Source organism: Salmo salar, unplaced genomic scaffold (genome assembly GCF_965601325.2).
Source record: "Salmo salar unplaced genomic scaffold, fSalSal1 ptg000229l, whole genome shotgun sequence".
Classification (NCBI taxonomy): domain Eukaryota; kingdom Metazoa; phylum Chordata; class Actinopteri; order Salmoniformes; family Salmonidae; genus Salmo; species Salmo salar.
In genome coordinates, this window is record NW_027675335.1 from 1007819 (window position 1) to 1021158 (window position 13340).

General features: G+C 43.5%; 1 protein-coding gene across 1 annotated transcript; it reads left to right on the plus strand.

The window, feature by feature from the left end:
* The first annotated feature begins 121 nt into the window (after positions 1 to 121).
* On the plus strand, positions 122 to 10997 carry LOC106575929 (high affinity choline transporter 1). The gene is made up of 6 exons (XM_045714019.2): positions 122 to 268; positions 688 to 836; positions 1786 to 1929; positions 3936 to 4089; positions 6238 to 6455; positions 6636 to 10997. The coding sequence occupies exons 1-6, from the start codon at positions 136 to 138 to the stop codon at positions 7290 to 7292; spliced, it is 1455 nt and encodes a 484-aa protein (XP_045569975.2). The 5' UTR covers positions 122 to 135; the 3' UTR covers positions 7293 to 10997.
* Positions 10998 to 13340: the final 2343 nt, after the last annotated feature.

Genomic DNA, 13340 nt, shown 5'->3' on the forward strand with positions numbered 1-13340 from the left:
CAAATTAACAATGTAGACTTACTTGTGAAATAATCCAAATATATTTTACATTCTTCTGAAAATCCCCAATATTCTGTGCGTTTAAACCTGCCAACATTCCTCCCGTGTGCAGGAGGCCTGTTCTTCGCCAAGCCCATGCGTTCCCGAGGTTATGTCACCATGCTGGACCCTTTCCAGCAGAAGTATGGGAAGAGAATGGGTGGTCTGCTCTTCATACCTGCTCTAATGGGAGAGATCTTCTGGTCTGCGGCCATTTTATCTGCTCTGGGCAAGTTATTATGAATGATATATTACAGCACAGTGTGATCTCTTGTCTGTGTTGTTACTATCTCTGATCAGGTCCCTGTCTGTCTGTTCCTCTAGGAGCCACACTGAGTGTGATCATAGACATAAACATCAAGATGTCTGTGGTGATCTCTTGTCTGTGTTGTTACTATCTCTGATCAGGTCCCTGTCTGTCTGTTCCTCTAGGAGCCACACTGAGTGTGATCATAGACATACACATCAAGATGTCTGTGGTGATCTCTTGTCTGTGTTGTTACTATCTCTGATCAGGTCCCTGTCTGTCTGTTCCTCTAGGAGCCACGCTGAGTGTGATCATAGACATAAACATCAAGATGTCTGTGGTCATCTCTTGTCTGTGTTGTTACTATCTCTGATCAGGTCCCTGTCTGTCTGTCCCTCTAGGAGCCACGCTGAGTGTGATCATAGACATAAACATCAAGATGTCTGTGGTGATCTCTGCCTGTATTGCCATCTTCTACACGTTAGTTGGAGGTCTGTATTCTGTAGCCTACACCGACGTGGTGCAACTCTTCTGTATCTTCCTGGGACTGGTGAGACACTCGGCCCGTACGAAATACTTATTTCAGCTGGATTTCATTTTTGCCTGGGAGTTTGTACTTTGGGGACCAATTCCGTTGGGTTCCATTGTAGCTGAAACATTTGAAAGAATTTGAGAAGGAGTAGGGACAACTCTCACTATTTAATACATTATACTATATTTCTACAACTACTAAAAACACGATTCTCTATTTCTACAACTATTTAATACATTATACTATATTTCTACAACTATTAAAAACCTTATACTATATTTCTACAACTATTTAATACATTATACTATATTTCTACAACTATTTAAAACATGAAACTATATTTCTACAACTATTTAATACATTATACTATATTTCTACAACCATTTAATACATTATACTATATTTCTACAACTATTAAAAACCTTATACTATATTTCTACAACAATTTAATACATTATACTATATTTCTACAACTATTTAATACATTATACTATATTTCTACAACTATTTAATATATTATACTATATTTCTACAACTATTTAATACATTATACTATATTTCTACAACTATTTAATACATTATACTATATTTCTACAACTATTTAATACATTATACTATATTTCTACAACTATTTAATACATTATACTATATTTCTACAACTATTTAATACATTATACTATATTTCTACAACTACTAAAACACGATTCTCTATTTCTACAACTATTTAATACATTATACTATATTTCTACAACTATTTAATACATTATACTATATTTCTACAGCTATTTAATACATTATACTATATTTCTACAACTATTTAATACATTATACTATATTTCTACAGCTATTTAATACATTATACTATATTTCTACAACTACTTAAAACGTGACATTCTGGCTGTAGCAGTGTGTGTTTGACCCGGGTTTGACGTGTTCCTGTGTGTCGCTGTCTCTGCCTCTGTGTCAGTGGGTTTCAGTACCGTTCGCTCTGAACAACCCAGCCGTGTCTGACATCAAGATCAGTGCAGTGAAGGAGATCTACCAAGCTCCCTGGAAGGGAAACATCAAGAGAGAAGACGCCTGGGTCTGGATAGACAACTTCTGTCTGCTGGTACGTACAGTTCTGGATAGGACTGGTTCTGGATAGGACTGGTTCTGGATAGGACTGGGTCGGGATAATACTGGTTCTGGATAGGACTGGGTTTGGATAATACTGGTTCTGGATAAAACTGGGTCTGGATAGGACTGGGTCTGGATAGGACTGGTTCTGGATAATACTGGTTCTGGATAGGACTGGTTCTGGATAATACTGGGTCTGGATAGGACTGGGTCTGGATAGGACTGGGTCTGGATAATACTAGTTCTGGATAGGACTGGGTCTGGATAAGACTGGTTCTGGATAGGACTGGTTCTGGATAGGACTGGGTCTGGATAAGACTGGGTCTGGATAGGACTGGTTCTGGATAGGACTGGTTCTAGATAATACTGGTTCTGGATAGGACTGGTTCTGAATAGGACTGGTTCTGGATAGGACTGGTTCTGGATAGGATTGGGTCTGGATAAGACTGGTTCTGGATAGGACTGGTTCTGGATAGGACTGTGTCTGGATAGGACTGGTTCTGGATAATACTGGTTCTGGATAATACTGGTTCTGGATAGGACTGGGTCTGGATAATACTGGTTCTGGATAGGACTGGTTCTGGATAGGACTGGGTCTGGATAGGACTGGTTCTGGATAGGATTGGGTCTGGATAGGACTGGGTCTGGATAGGACTGGGTCTGGATAATACTGGTTCTGGATAGGATTGGGTCTGGATAATACTGGTTCTGGATAGGACTAGGTCTGGATAATGCTGGTTCTGGATAGGACTGGTTCTGGATAATGCTGGTTTTGGATAGGACTGGTTCTGGATAATACTGGTTCTGGACAGGACTGGTTCTGGATAATACTGGGTCTGGATAAGACTGGGTCTGGATAAGACTGGTTCTGGATAAGACTGGTTCTGGATAGGACTGGGTCTGGATAGGACTGGGTCTGGATAATACTGGTTCTGGATAATACTGGGTCTGGATAGGACTGGGTCTGGATAATACTGGTTCTGGATAATACTGGGTCTGGATAGGACTGGGTCTGGATAGGACTGGGTCTGGATAATACTGGTTCTGGATAATACTGGGTCTGGATAGGACTGGGTCTGGATAATACTGGTTCTGGATAATACTGGGTCTGGATAGGACTGGGTCTGGATAGGACTGGGTCTGGATAATACTGGGTCTGGATTGGACTGGTTCTGGGTAATACTGGGTCTGGATAGGATTAGTTCTGGATAATACTGGTTCTGGATAGGACTGGGTCTGGATAATACTGGTTCTGGATAGGACTGGGTCTGGATAGACAACTTCTGTCTGCTGGTATGTACAGTACTGGATAGGACTGGTTCTGGATAATACTGGTTCTGGATAATACTGGTTCTGGATAGGACTGGGACTGGTTCTGGATAGGACTGGGACTGGTTCTGGATAATACTGTGTCTGGATAGGACTGGGTCTAGTACTGTGTTCTAGATGAATTCACTGTCTCCTCTCTGTGTTCTGGATGAATTCACTGTCTCCTCTCTGTGTTCTAGCTGAATTCACTGTCTCCTCTCTGTGTTCTGGATGAATTCACTGTCTCCTCTCTGTGTTCTGGATGAATTCACTGTCTCCTCTCTGTTCTAGATGAATTCACTCCTCCTCTCTGTGTTCTGGATGAATTCACTGTCTCTTCTCTGTGTTCTAGATGAATTCACTGTCTCCTCTCTGTTCTAGATGAATTCACTGTCTCCTCTCTGTGTTCTGTTGAATTCACTGTCTCCTCTCTGTGTTCTAGATGAATTCACTGTCTCCTCTCTGTGTTCTAGATTAATTCACTGTCTCCTCTCTGTGTTCTGGATGAATTCACTGTCTCCTCTCTGTGTTCTAGATGAATTCACTGTCTCCTCTCTGTGTTCTAGATTAATTCACTGTCTCCTCTCTGTGTTCTAGATTAATTCACTGTCTCCTCTCTGTGTTCTAGATTAATTCACTGTCTCCTCTCTGTGTTCTTGATGAATTCACTGTCTCCTCTCTGTGTTCTAGATGTTGGGGGGGATTCCCTGGCAGGTATATTTTCAACGAGTTCTCTCTGCCTCTTCAGCTACGTACGCCCAGGTGCTCTCGTTCATCGCGGCTGCAGGGTGCCTGGTCATGGCTGTGCCCTCAGTAATGATCGGGGCTATAGGGGCTTCCACAGGTGAGACACGCAGGGACACACACACACACACACACACACACACACACAACACACACACACACACACACACACACACACACACACACACACACACACACACACACACACACACACACACACACACACACACACACACACACACACACACAGCTGGGCTACAGTTACTTTATGTCTGAGCGGTTCTACCTGGGACATCTCGTTCTGTCGCGTTGCTTGATCTTAACATTCCCAAACGTCTGATTGAGAGTTCCTCATCTGGTAGCCTAATGATGACACATATTCCAGAGGTATGTCCCCCTGCTGGGCGTTGGGGGGGGAGGGAGGGGGTCCGGGGGACACCTCAGGGTGTAACCGTGTTCCCCCTCAGATCTCTGGAAAGCTCAAAAAAAAAACATCAGCAGCTGGTCCCTTCATCCATTATGGAGGATCGTTCTCTCCCTCTCAATCTCTCTCTCTCTATCCGTCTCTCTCCCTCTCAATCTCTCAATATCTCACTCTCTCTATCCGTCTCTCTCTCCATCTCTCCGTTTACTACTGAGGAGAAGCAGAAGGGACTGAATTAGGTTTGATCTCCAGGTTTTAACTCCAGCATCAAAGTCCTGCTGAATCCCTGTTTGTACACTCAGTTACAGAGTCAGGAATGGGAGGTGAAATGCTACGTTTAAGGGATGATATATGGTTACAGTAGGACTACGTCCAGTGATGGGAGGTGAAATGCTACGTTAAGGGATGATATATAGTTACAGTAGGACTACGTCCAGTGACGGGAGGTGACATGCTATGTTAAGGGATGATATATAGTTACAGTAGAACTACGTCCAGTGACGGGAGGTGAAATGCTACGTTAAGGGATGATATATAGTTACAGTAGGACTACGTCCAGTGACGGGAGGTGAAATGCTACGTTAAGGGATGATATATAGTTACAGTAGGACTACGTCCAGTGACGGGAGGTGAAATGCTACGTTAAGGGATGATATATAGTTACAGTAGGACTACGTCCATTGACGGGAGGTGAAATGCTACGTTAAGGGATGATATATAGTTACAGTAGGACTACGTCCAGTGACGGGAGGTGAATTGCTACGTTAAGGGATGATATATAGTTACAGTAGGACTACGTCCAGTGATGGGAGGTGAAATGCTATGTTAAGGGATGATATATAGTTACAGTAGAACAGACAATCTGACATGACTGTTTAGCATCATGTATAAAGCTGTAATAGGGTTGTACTGTTATGGAAGTTCCACATTGGTCTTTCTAACCTGACACACGAGTTCTTCCACAGTTGTAGTTCTTTAGTAGGTTCCTTTGACTGCTGTTCTTCCATAGTTGTAGTTCTTCAGTAGGTTCCTTTGACCGCTGTTCTGCCACAGTTGTAGTTCTTTAGTAGGTTCCTTTGACCGCTGTTCTTCCACAGTTGTAGTTCTTTAGTAGGTTCCTTTGACCGCTGTTCTTCCACAGTTGTAGTTCTTTAGTAGGTTCCTTTGACCGCTGTTCTTCCACAGTTGTAGTTCTTTAGTAGGTTCCTTTGACCGCTGTTCTTCCACAGTTGTAGTTCTTTAGTAGGTTCCTTTGACCGCTGTTCTTCCACAGTTGTAGTTCTTTAGTAGGTTCCTTTGACCGCTGTTCTTCCACAGTTGTAGTTCTTTAATAGGTTCCTTTGACCGCTGTTCTTCCACAGTTGTAGTTCTTTAGTAGGTTCCTTTGACCGCTGTTCTTCCACAGTTGTAGTTCTTTAGTAGGTTCCTTTGACCGTTGTTCTTCCACAGTTGTAGTTCTTTAGTAGGTTCCTTTGACCGCTGTTCTTCCACAGTTGTAGTTCTTTAGTAGGTTTCTTTGACCGCTGTTCTTCCACAGTTGTAGTTCTTTAGTAGGTTCCTTTGACCGCTGTTCTTCCACAGTTGTAGTTCTTTAATAGGTTCCTTTGACAGCTGTTCTTCCACAGTTGTAGTTCTTCAGTAGGTTCCTTAGTTTGACTACTGTCTACCTGTTTTTCTGGTTCTAAGTTCTTGGTTCTGGGTTCTTGACGGTTGTGTGTACTGACCCTCATGTTCCTCAGACTAGAACCAGAGAAAGGGGAGTCCTTTAGATTCAGCTGTGGTTCCAGGTTCCAAACGATATGTTGTGTTCCTCATGTTCTTCAGACTGGAACCAGACTGCGTATGGACCTGTACCTCCCAAGGAGAGGGACCAGGCAGACATGATATTACCCATAGTCCTCCAGTACCTCTGTCCTCCCTTCGTCTCCTTCTTCGGCCTGGGGGCGGTCTCTGCTGCTGTGATGTCATCCGCCGACTCCTCCATCCTATCGGCTAGCTCCATGTTCGCTCGGAACATCTACCAGCTGGCCTTCCGCCAATCGGTTAGTTGGAAGGGGGGGGGGGGGGGGGGCGGGACTAAAAAACACCACTTGCTACTTCCTGTTCACAAAATATCTCAACTTCATAGAAGCAGTTGAGACGCTGTTCTCTGTGTTGTTGTTGTTGTTGTGTGTATTTGTGTGTGTGTGTGTAACGTTGTACACTCCTCCTCCTCCCCTCAGGCATCGGACACGGAGATCGTGTGGGTAATGCGTGTCACCATCTTTGTGTTCGGTGGCCTGGCCACGGCGATGGCGTTGCTAACGGGGACAGTGTACGGGTTGTGGTACCTGAGCTCCGACCTGGTCTACGTTATTATCTTCCCTCAGCTCATCTCTGTTCTCTTCGTCAAGGGAACCAACACATACGGTTCCGTCGCCGCTTACGTCTTCGGTCTGATCCTGAGGATCGGAGGAGGGGAGCCTTACCTCTCACTACCCCCCTTCATCTACTACCCAGGCTGGCAGCTGGAGGACCGGATTCATCATCTGACTGGAGAGGTGGAGCACATAGTGGTGCAGAAGTTCCCGTTTAAAACCGTCTCCATGTTGGCCTCCTTCTTAGGCAACGTGGCTTTCTCCTACCTGGCCAAGTATCTGTTTGAGAGCGGCAAGTTGTTGCCCAAGTATGACTTCTTGGATGCGGTGTTGGCCCAGCACAGCATAGAGAACATGGACAAGACCACGTTGGTCAATCGTAACAACATCGTGTTGTCTGAGATGGCGCCTGTCAAACCACGGCTCAGCGTTCAACTGGCTGCTACGTTCACCCGTAAAGACACTCTGGCCGAGGAGGACTCTAGTCCTGAAGACAGCCCCAACCACAAGACCCTGGACTAAAAACCCCGGGACCTTTAAACAGGAACGTCTGGGAACGTAAAGAGACTGAAGTAAAGAGACTGAAGTGACGGAGACTGAAATACACATTTTACTAGTTTGATATTTAACCACTTTGATTTGATTTGATCCCCATCATGGCCAAGTGAGTTATGAAGATGGAACAGAATAGATGACATGGAGATAACGCCATCTATTGGGGGAGGCAGGGTAGCCTAGTGGTTAGAGCGTTGCACTAGTAACCGAAAGGTTGCAAGATCGAATCCCCGAGCCGACAAGGTAAAAATCTATCGTTCTGCCCCCTGAACAAAGCAGTTAACCCCCTGTAGGCCGTTGTTGAAAATAATACTTTTTTATTTTAACTGACTAGTTAAATAAAGGTTAAAAATAAGAAGACATTATGAAGATGGAACAGAATAGAAGATAGAGATAAGAGGACATCATTGGCAACGAGACAAGACTAATGTTGCTTCTGAATGTGAGTCACCAGTGGAGAACGGACCGTCATGTTGGTACGTATCAGACCTGAACTCTCCCTGGTCTCAGTCTGTGATGAAATGACAGTGGGTCATAACGGGATAAAGCAGTTATAACTATTGGACATGTACAGAGACTTAAAAACCTAGTTTTGATCCAATAGAAATTGTATTGAGCCAAAATGGACAGACAAACTTACAGATGTAATAATGACAGGAAAGATAAATAGTTCCGAGTATAAAGATTAAAATAATTTGTCACTGTTATTTTAGTTACAAACAGCAACACTTAGTTTTTAATTTGACTGATGAATTAAGTTTTGGTCTGAATGGGAAGTGTAATGTTCTGAGTCGTATTGTAGAAAGATAAACATCAAATAACCAAATAAGCAGACGGACAATAATTTATCAATTATCAAATCTGGATTTTTGGATATTTTTGTGACATGGCATATTCCTGTGTTCAACCCACTGTACTGTTATATGATTGGTTCAGGATGATGGATAAAGGGGAAGTCCACTGTACTGATTGGTTCAGGATGATGGATAAAGGGGAAGTCCACTGTACTGATTGGTTCAGGATGATGGATAAAGGGGAAGTCCACTGTACTGTTATATGACTGGTTCAGGATGATGGATAAAGGGGAAGTCCACTGTACTGTTATATGATTGGTTCAGGATAATGGATAAAGGGGAAGTCCACTGTACTGATTGGTTCAGGATGATGGTTAAAGGGGAAGTCCACTGTACTGTTATATGACTGGTTCAGGATGATGGATAAAGGGGAAGTCCACTGTACTGTTATATAACTGGTTCAGGATGATGGATAAAGGGGAAGTCCACTGTACTGTTATATGATTGGTTCAGGATGATGGATAAAGGGGAAGTCCACTGTACTGTTATATGATTGGTTCAGGATGATGGATAAAGGGGAAGTCCACTGTACTGTTATATGACTGGTTCAGGATGATGGATAAAGGGGAAGTCCACTGTACTGTTATATGACTGGTTCAGGATGATGGATAAAGGGGAAGTCCACTGTACTGTTATATGACTGGTTCAGGATGATGGATAAAGGGGAAGTCCACTGTACTGTTATATGATTGGTTCAGGATGATGGATAAAGGGGAAGTCCACTGTACTGTTATATGACTGGTTCAGGATGATGGATAAAGGGGAAGTCCACTGTACTGTTATATGACTGGTTCAGGATGATGGATAAAGGGGAAGTCCACTGTACTGTTATATAACTGGTTCAGGATGATGGATAAAGGGGAAGTCCACTGTACTGTTATATGATTGGTTCAGGATGATGGATAAAGGGGAAGTCCACTGTACTCCACTCCCTTTTGATTTGAACAAAACCTTCCATTGTAGAATTGGGCAGAAAGTGACAGAAAGAGATCAAATTGACCTACTTTCCCTACCCTTACCATGAGACTGGAAAAGACAAAACGGCAGAGATATCCAGCCTTACCATACCATGAGACTGGAAAATACAAAACGGCTGAGATATCCCGCCTTACCATACCATGAGACTGGAAAATACAAACGGCTGAGATATCCCGCCTTACCATACCATGAGACTGGAAAAGACAAAACGGCTGAGATATCCCGCCTTACCATACCATGAGACTGGAAAAGACAAAACGGCTGAGATATTCCACCTTACCATACCATGAGACTGGAAAATACAAAACGGCTGAGATATTCCGCCTTACCATACCATGAGACTGGAAAATACAAAATGGCTGAGATTGATGTCATTTAAAAGTTTACCAACAGGGCTGTCAAACTATTTAATAATTTCAACAACAACAAAACTATGTCAGGCACAACACAAAAAAAATGTCTTAATATTTTACAGAAATTATTTAAATTGTTTGACAACCCTTATTGTAAGCTTTTTTTAAATGATATCAAACTCAACAATTCGTATTTTCCAGTGATGAAGATATACATGTGGGGGGAAACACCCCCAAAAAATTGTTAAACTTTCAGCACCTTTTATCTCCTGAACGGCCAACCGACTTTCTGACCACTTCCTCTACGGACGAACACGTAGAAAAACGTTTTGGGATGCTCTCTCTCTCTCAAAAAAAAGGTATTGAAATCAAATGGCTTTTCCCCACAACACTGTTAATGTGAGTTATATCCTAGTATAGACAGCAGCTTATCATAGAGGTCATTTCAAACATTTTAATATCCTTTCAACAACAAAAACACACAATACTCTTATTACCATGTTGAGTAGAAAACATTTAGAAATAGGTAGTCGATTTACAGCGCTGTACAATACAATACAGGCATGCTCATTTTTATTTCATTCAATGTTGGGTATAAAAAACCTGATTTTTAAAAAAATGTAATGATTTAAAATCTACATGGAAGGAATATAAACAGCAAAGTATTTATAGTAAAATGTAGTAATTTAATGGCTTTAATTACACGCTTTTGGTTTTAAATGGTGACTTATGTCATAACGTCTACAGCGGTTACTAGGATATTACTAAAGGTCTGTCTATATACAGCCTTACTGGGTTATTACTGAAGGTCTGTCTATATACAGCCTTACTGGGTTATTACTGAAGGTCTGTCTATATACAGCCTTACTGGGTTATTACTGAAGGTCTGTCTATATACAGCCTTACTGGGTTATTACTGAAGGTCTGTCTGTATACAGCCTTACTGGGTTATTACTGAAGATCTGTCTGTATACAGCCTTACTGGGTTATTCCTAAAGGTCAGTCTATATACAGCCTTACTGGGTTATTACTGAAGGTCTGTCTATATACAGCCTTACTGGGTTATTACTGAAGGTCTGTCTATATACAGCCTTACTGGGTTATTACTGAAGGTCTGTCTATATACAGCCTTACTGGGTTATTACTGAAGGTCTGTCTATATACAGCCTTACTGGGTTATTCCATGGGTTCCAGTCCGAAATGTATGCATTTATTTGTTTTCAACAGCATTGTACAGTGTTTTGTGTAGCGTGTATCTGTATATAATAATAATGTGTATATTTATATATAATATGTGTATCTGTATATAATATGATAATTATATGTGTATCTGTATATAATATGAAGAAATACATTTTAGACGACGCTGGTAGAAGTCATATATCAGTTTGACAACAGAGACCCCCTAAATCTCACAAAATCTTTATTTATTTTTGATGTCTTAAAAAGAAACAATGCTGAAATTGAATAAATTATTATTTAAACAATTTAATGTTTAATGTTTTTGTAGTTGCGCTGTCATTATAGAAATAGTCCTTTATCAACATGTGGAATCTGGATTTTCAGGGCTACATACAGTACAGTTTAGTTTATCTACATACAGTACTGTACAGTTTATCATCAGGGCTTGGGGATTTTTAATGTTCCTGTTTTTGCTGTTTGTCATTTTCCCTGTCTGACCTCCCAGCCTCCCAACCACAGCTCTTTGTTGCTCTTCTCTCTCAGGGAGATATTTTAAAATGGCAGTCGAAAGGGAGCGAGAGAGAGAGAGAGAAAGAGAGAGAAGACTCTGTCCTGTCACTGAGGAGAGAGAGACGACTCTCTAATGGTTACCCTCCTGTTAACTATAGTCTAGTCCTGTCACTGAGGAGAGAGAGAAGACTCTCTAATGGTTACCCTCCTGTTAACTATAGTCTAGTCCTGTCACTGAGGAGAGAGAGAGAAGACTCTCTAATGGTTACCCTCCTGTTAACTATAGTCTAGTCCTGTCACTGAGGAGAGAGAGAGAAGACTCTCTAATGGTTACCCTCCTGTTAACTATAGTCTAGTCCTGTCACTGAGGAGAGAGAGAAGACTCTCTAATGGTTACCCTCCTGTTAACTATAGTCTAGTCCTGTCACTTGTCAGAGCCTTTCCTCTTCCACAAATGGACAAATAACTTCATCAAACCATTTGGCGCTTTCAGAACTCTGAAGCATTCTAGTACATTCCTTTTATTATAAAGGAACTATTATTGTCTATTTATGGTGTGTTTTCAACGTTGTTGATTGGTTTTCCCATCTTTCTTTTGATACAAGAAAAGGTCATCGTATTAAATCAGTGGCCAGTTAGAAGCCTTTCGCCAGCGTCGATTGGTAGGCGACTCCGGAAGCCAGCGTCGATTGGTAGGCGACTCCGGAAGCCAGTGTCGATTGGTAGGCGACTCCGGAAGCCAGCGTCGATTGGTAGGCGACTCCGGAAGCCAGCGTCGATTGGTAGGCGACTCCGGAAGCCAGCGTCGATTGGTAGGCGACTCCGGAAGCCAGCGTCGATTGGTAGGCGACTCCGGAAGCCAGCGTCGATTGGTAGGCGACTCCGGAAGCCAGCGTCGATTGGTAGGCGACTCTGATAGCCAGCGTCGATTGGTAGGCGACTCCGGAAGCCAGCGTCGATTGGTAGGCGACTCCGGAAGCCAGCGTCGATTGGTAGGCGACTCTGGAAGCCAGCCTCGATTGGTAGGCGACTCTGGAAGCCAGCCTCGATTGGTAGGCGACTCTGGAAGCCAGCCTCGATTGGTAGGCGACTCTGGAAGCCAGCGTCGATTGGTAGGCGACTCTGGAAGCCAGCGTCGATTGGTAGGCGACTCTGGAAGCCAGCGTCGATTGTCGGGCGACTCTGATAGCCAGCGTCGATTGGTAGGCGACTCTGGAAGCCAGCGTCGATTGGTAGGCGACTCTGGAAGCCAGCGTCGATTGGTAGGCGACTCTGGAAGCCAGCGTCGATTGTCGGGCGACTCTGATAGCCAGCGTCGATTGGTAGGCGACTCTGGAAGCCAGCGTCGATTGGTAGGCGACTCTGGAAGCCAGCGTCGATTGGTAGGCGACTCTGGAAGCTAGCGTCGATTGGTAGGCGACTCTGGAAGCCAGCGTCGATTGTCGGGCGACTCTGATAGCTACCTTCTGGTGGGCGGAGAGAAAGAGAACACGACCCGAAAACGTGACAAAAATTACAACGCTCGGCTTGCGTCTTTATCCATCAGATGGCCTCAGTCAAAAGACCCGTGGTCTTAAAATAGATCCTGTTAGTTATATTACCTTAAGTGCTGCACTCGCCTGGTACGGAAGGGGGGGTAGAGGAGTTGGGGGGGGGGGTTAATGTAGCCTGTTAGAGCCGTCGCCCCTGAGGGGATGACGCAAAGGCCTCACAAACACTCTCTTGTCCCAACCACCCTCCCTTGTCCCCCCCTACTGTGTCCTCCGCTGTGCCCTTGGGCTCCGGGACCCAGTCCCATAAAGACACGCAGCCAGAGAGTCTCATTCACAAAGGAACAGCACAGTGCACTCACCATAATTAACAATTATGACAGGGAAAAACTCAGCCAAAAGTCAATCCACTTATTCTCTGGTAGTGGGAATGGGAAGAAGGGGGAAGGAGGAAGGAGGAAGGGGGAAGGGGGAAGGAGGAAGGGGGAAGGAGGGAAGGAGGAAGGGGGAAGGAGGAAGGGGCTCATGATGTCCAACTTGGCTCTCCTTCCTTGATGTTGGAGGAAAAAATAGCATTTGGACGCTACCAAATACAGATTCATTCATGGATATTTTAAACTTGGATGTATTTAAAAGGTCCTTGTGACG

Bases quoted from the DNA above. Each gene is read 5' to 3' on its own strand.
- LOC106575929 (XM_045714019.2), top strand. From the start codon at position 136: ATGCGTTCCCGAGGTTATGTCACCATGCTGGACCCTTTCCAGCAGAAG. The intron at 1,930-3,935 runs GTACGTACAGTT...TCTGTGTTCTAG, and splicing joins TAGACAACTTCTGTCTGCTG to ATGTTGGGGGGGATTCCCTG. The intron at 6,456-6,635 runs GTTAGTTGGAAG...TCCTCCCCTCAG, and splicing joins AGCTGGCCTTCCGCCAATCG to GCATCGGACACGGAGATCGT.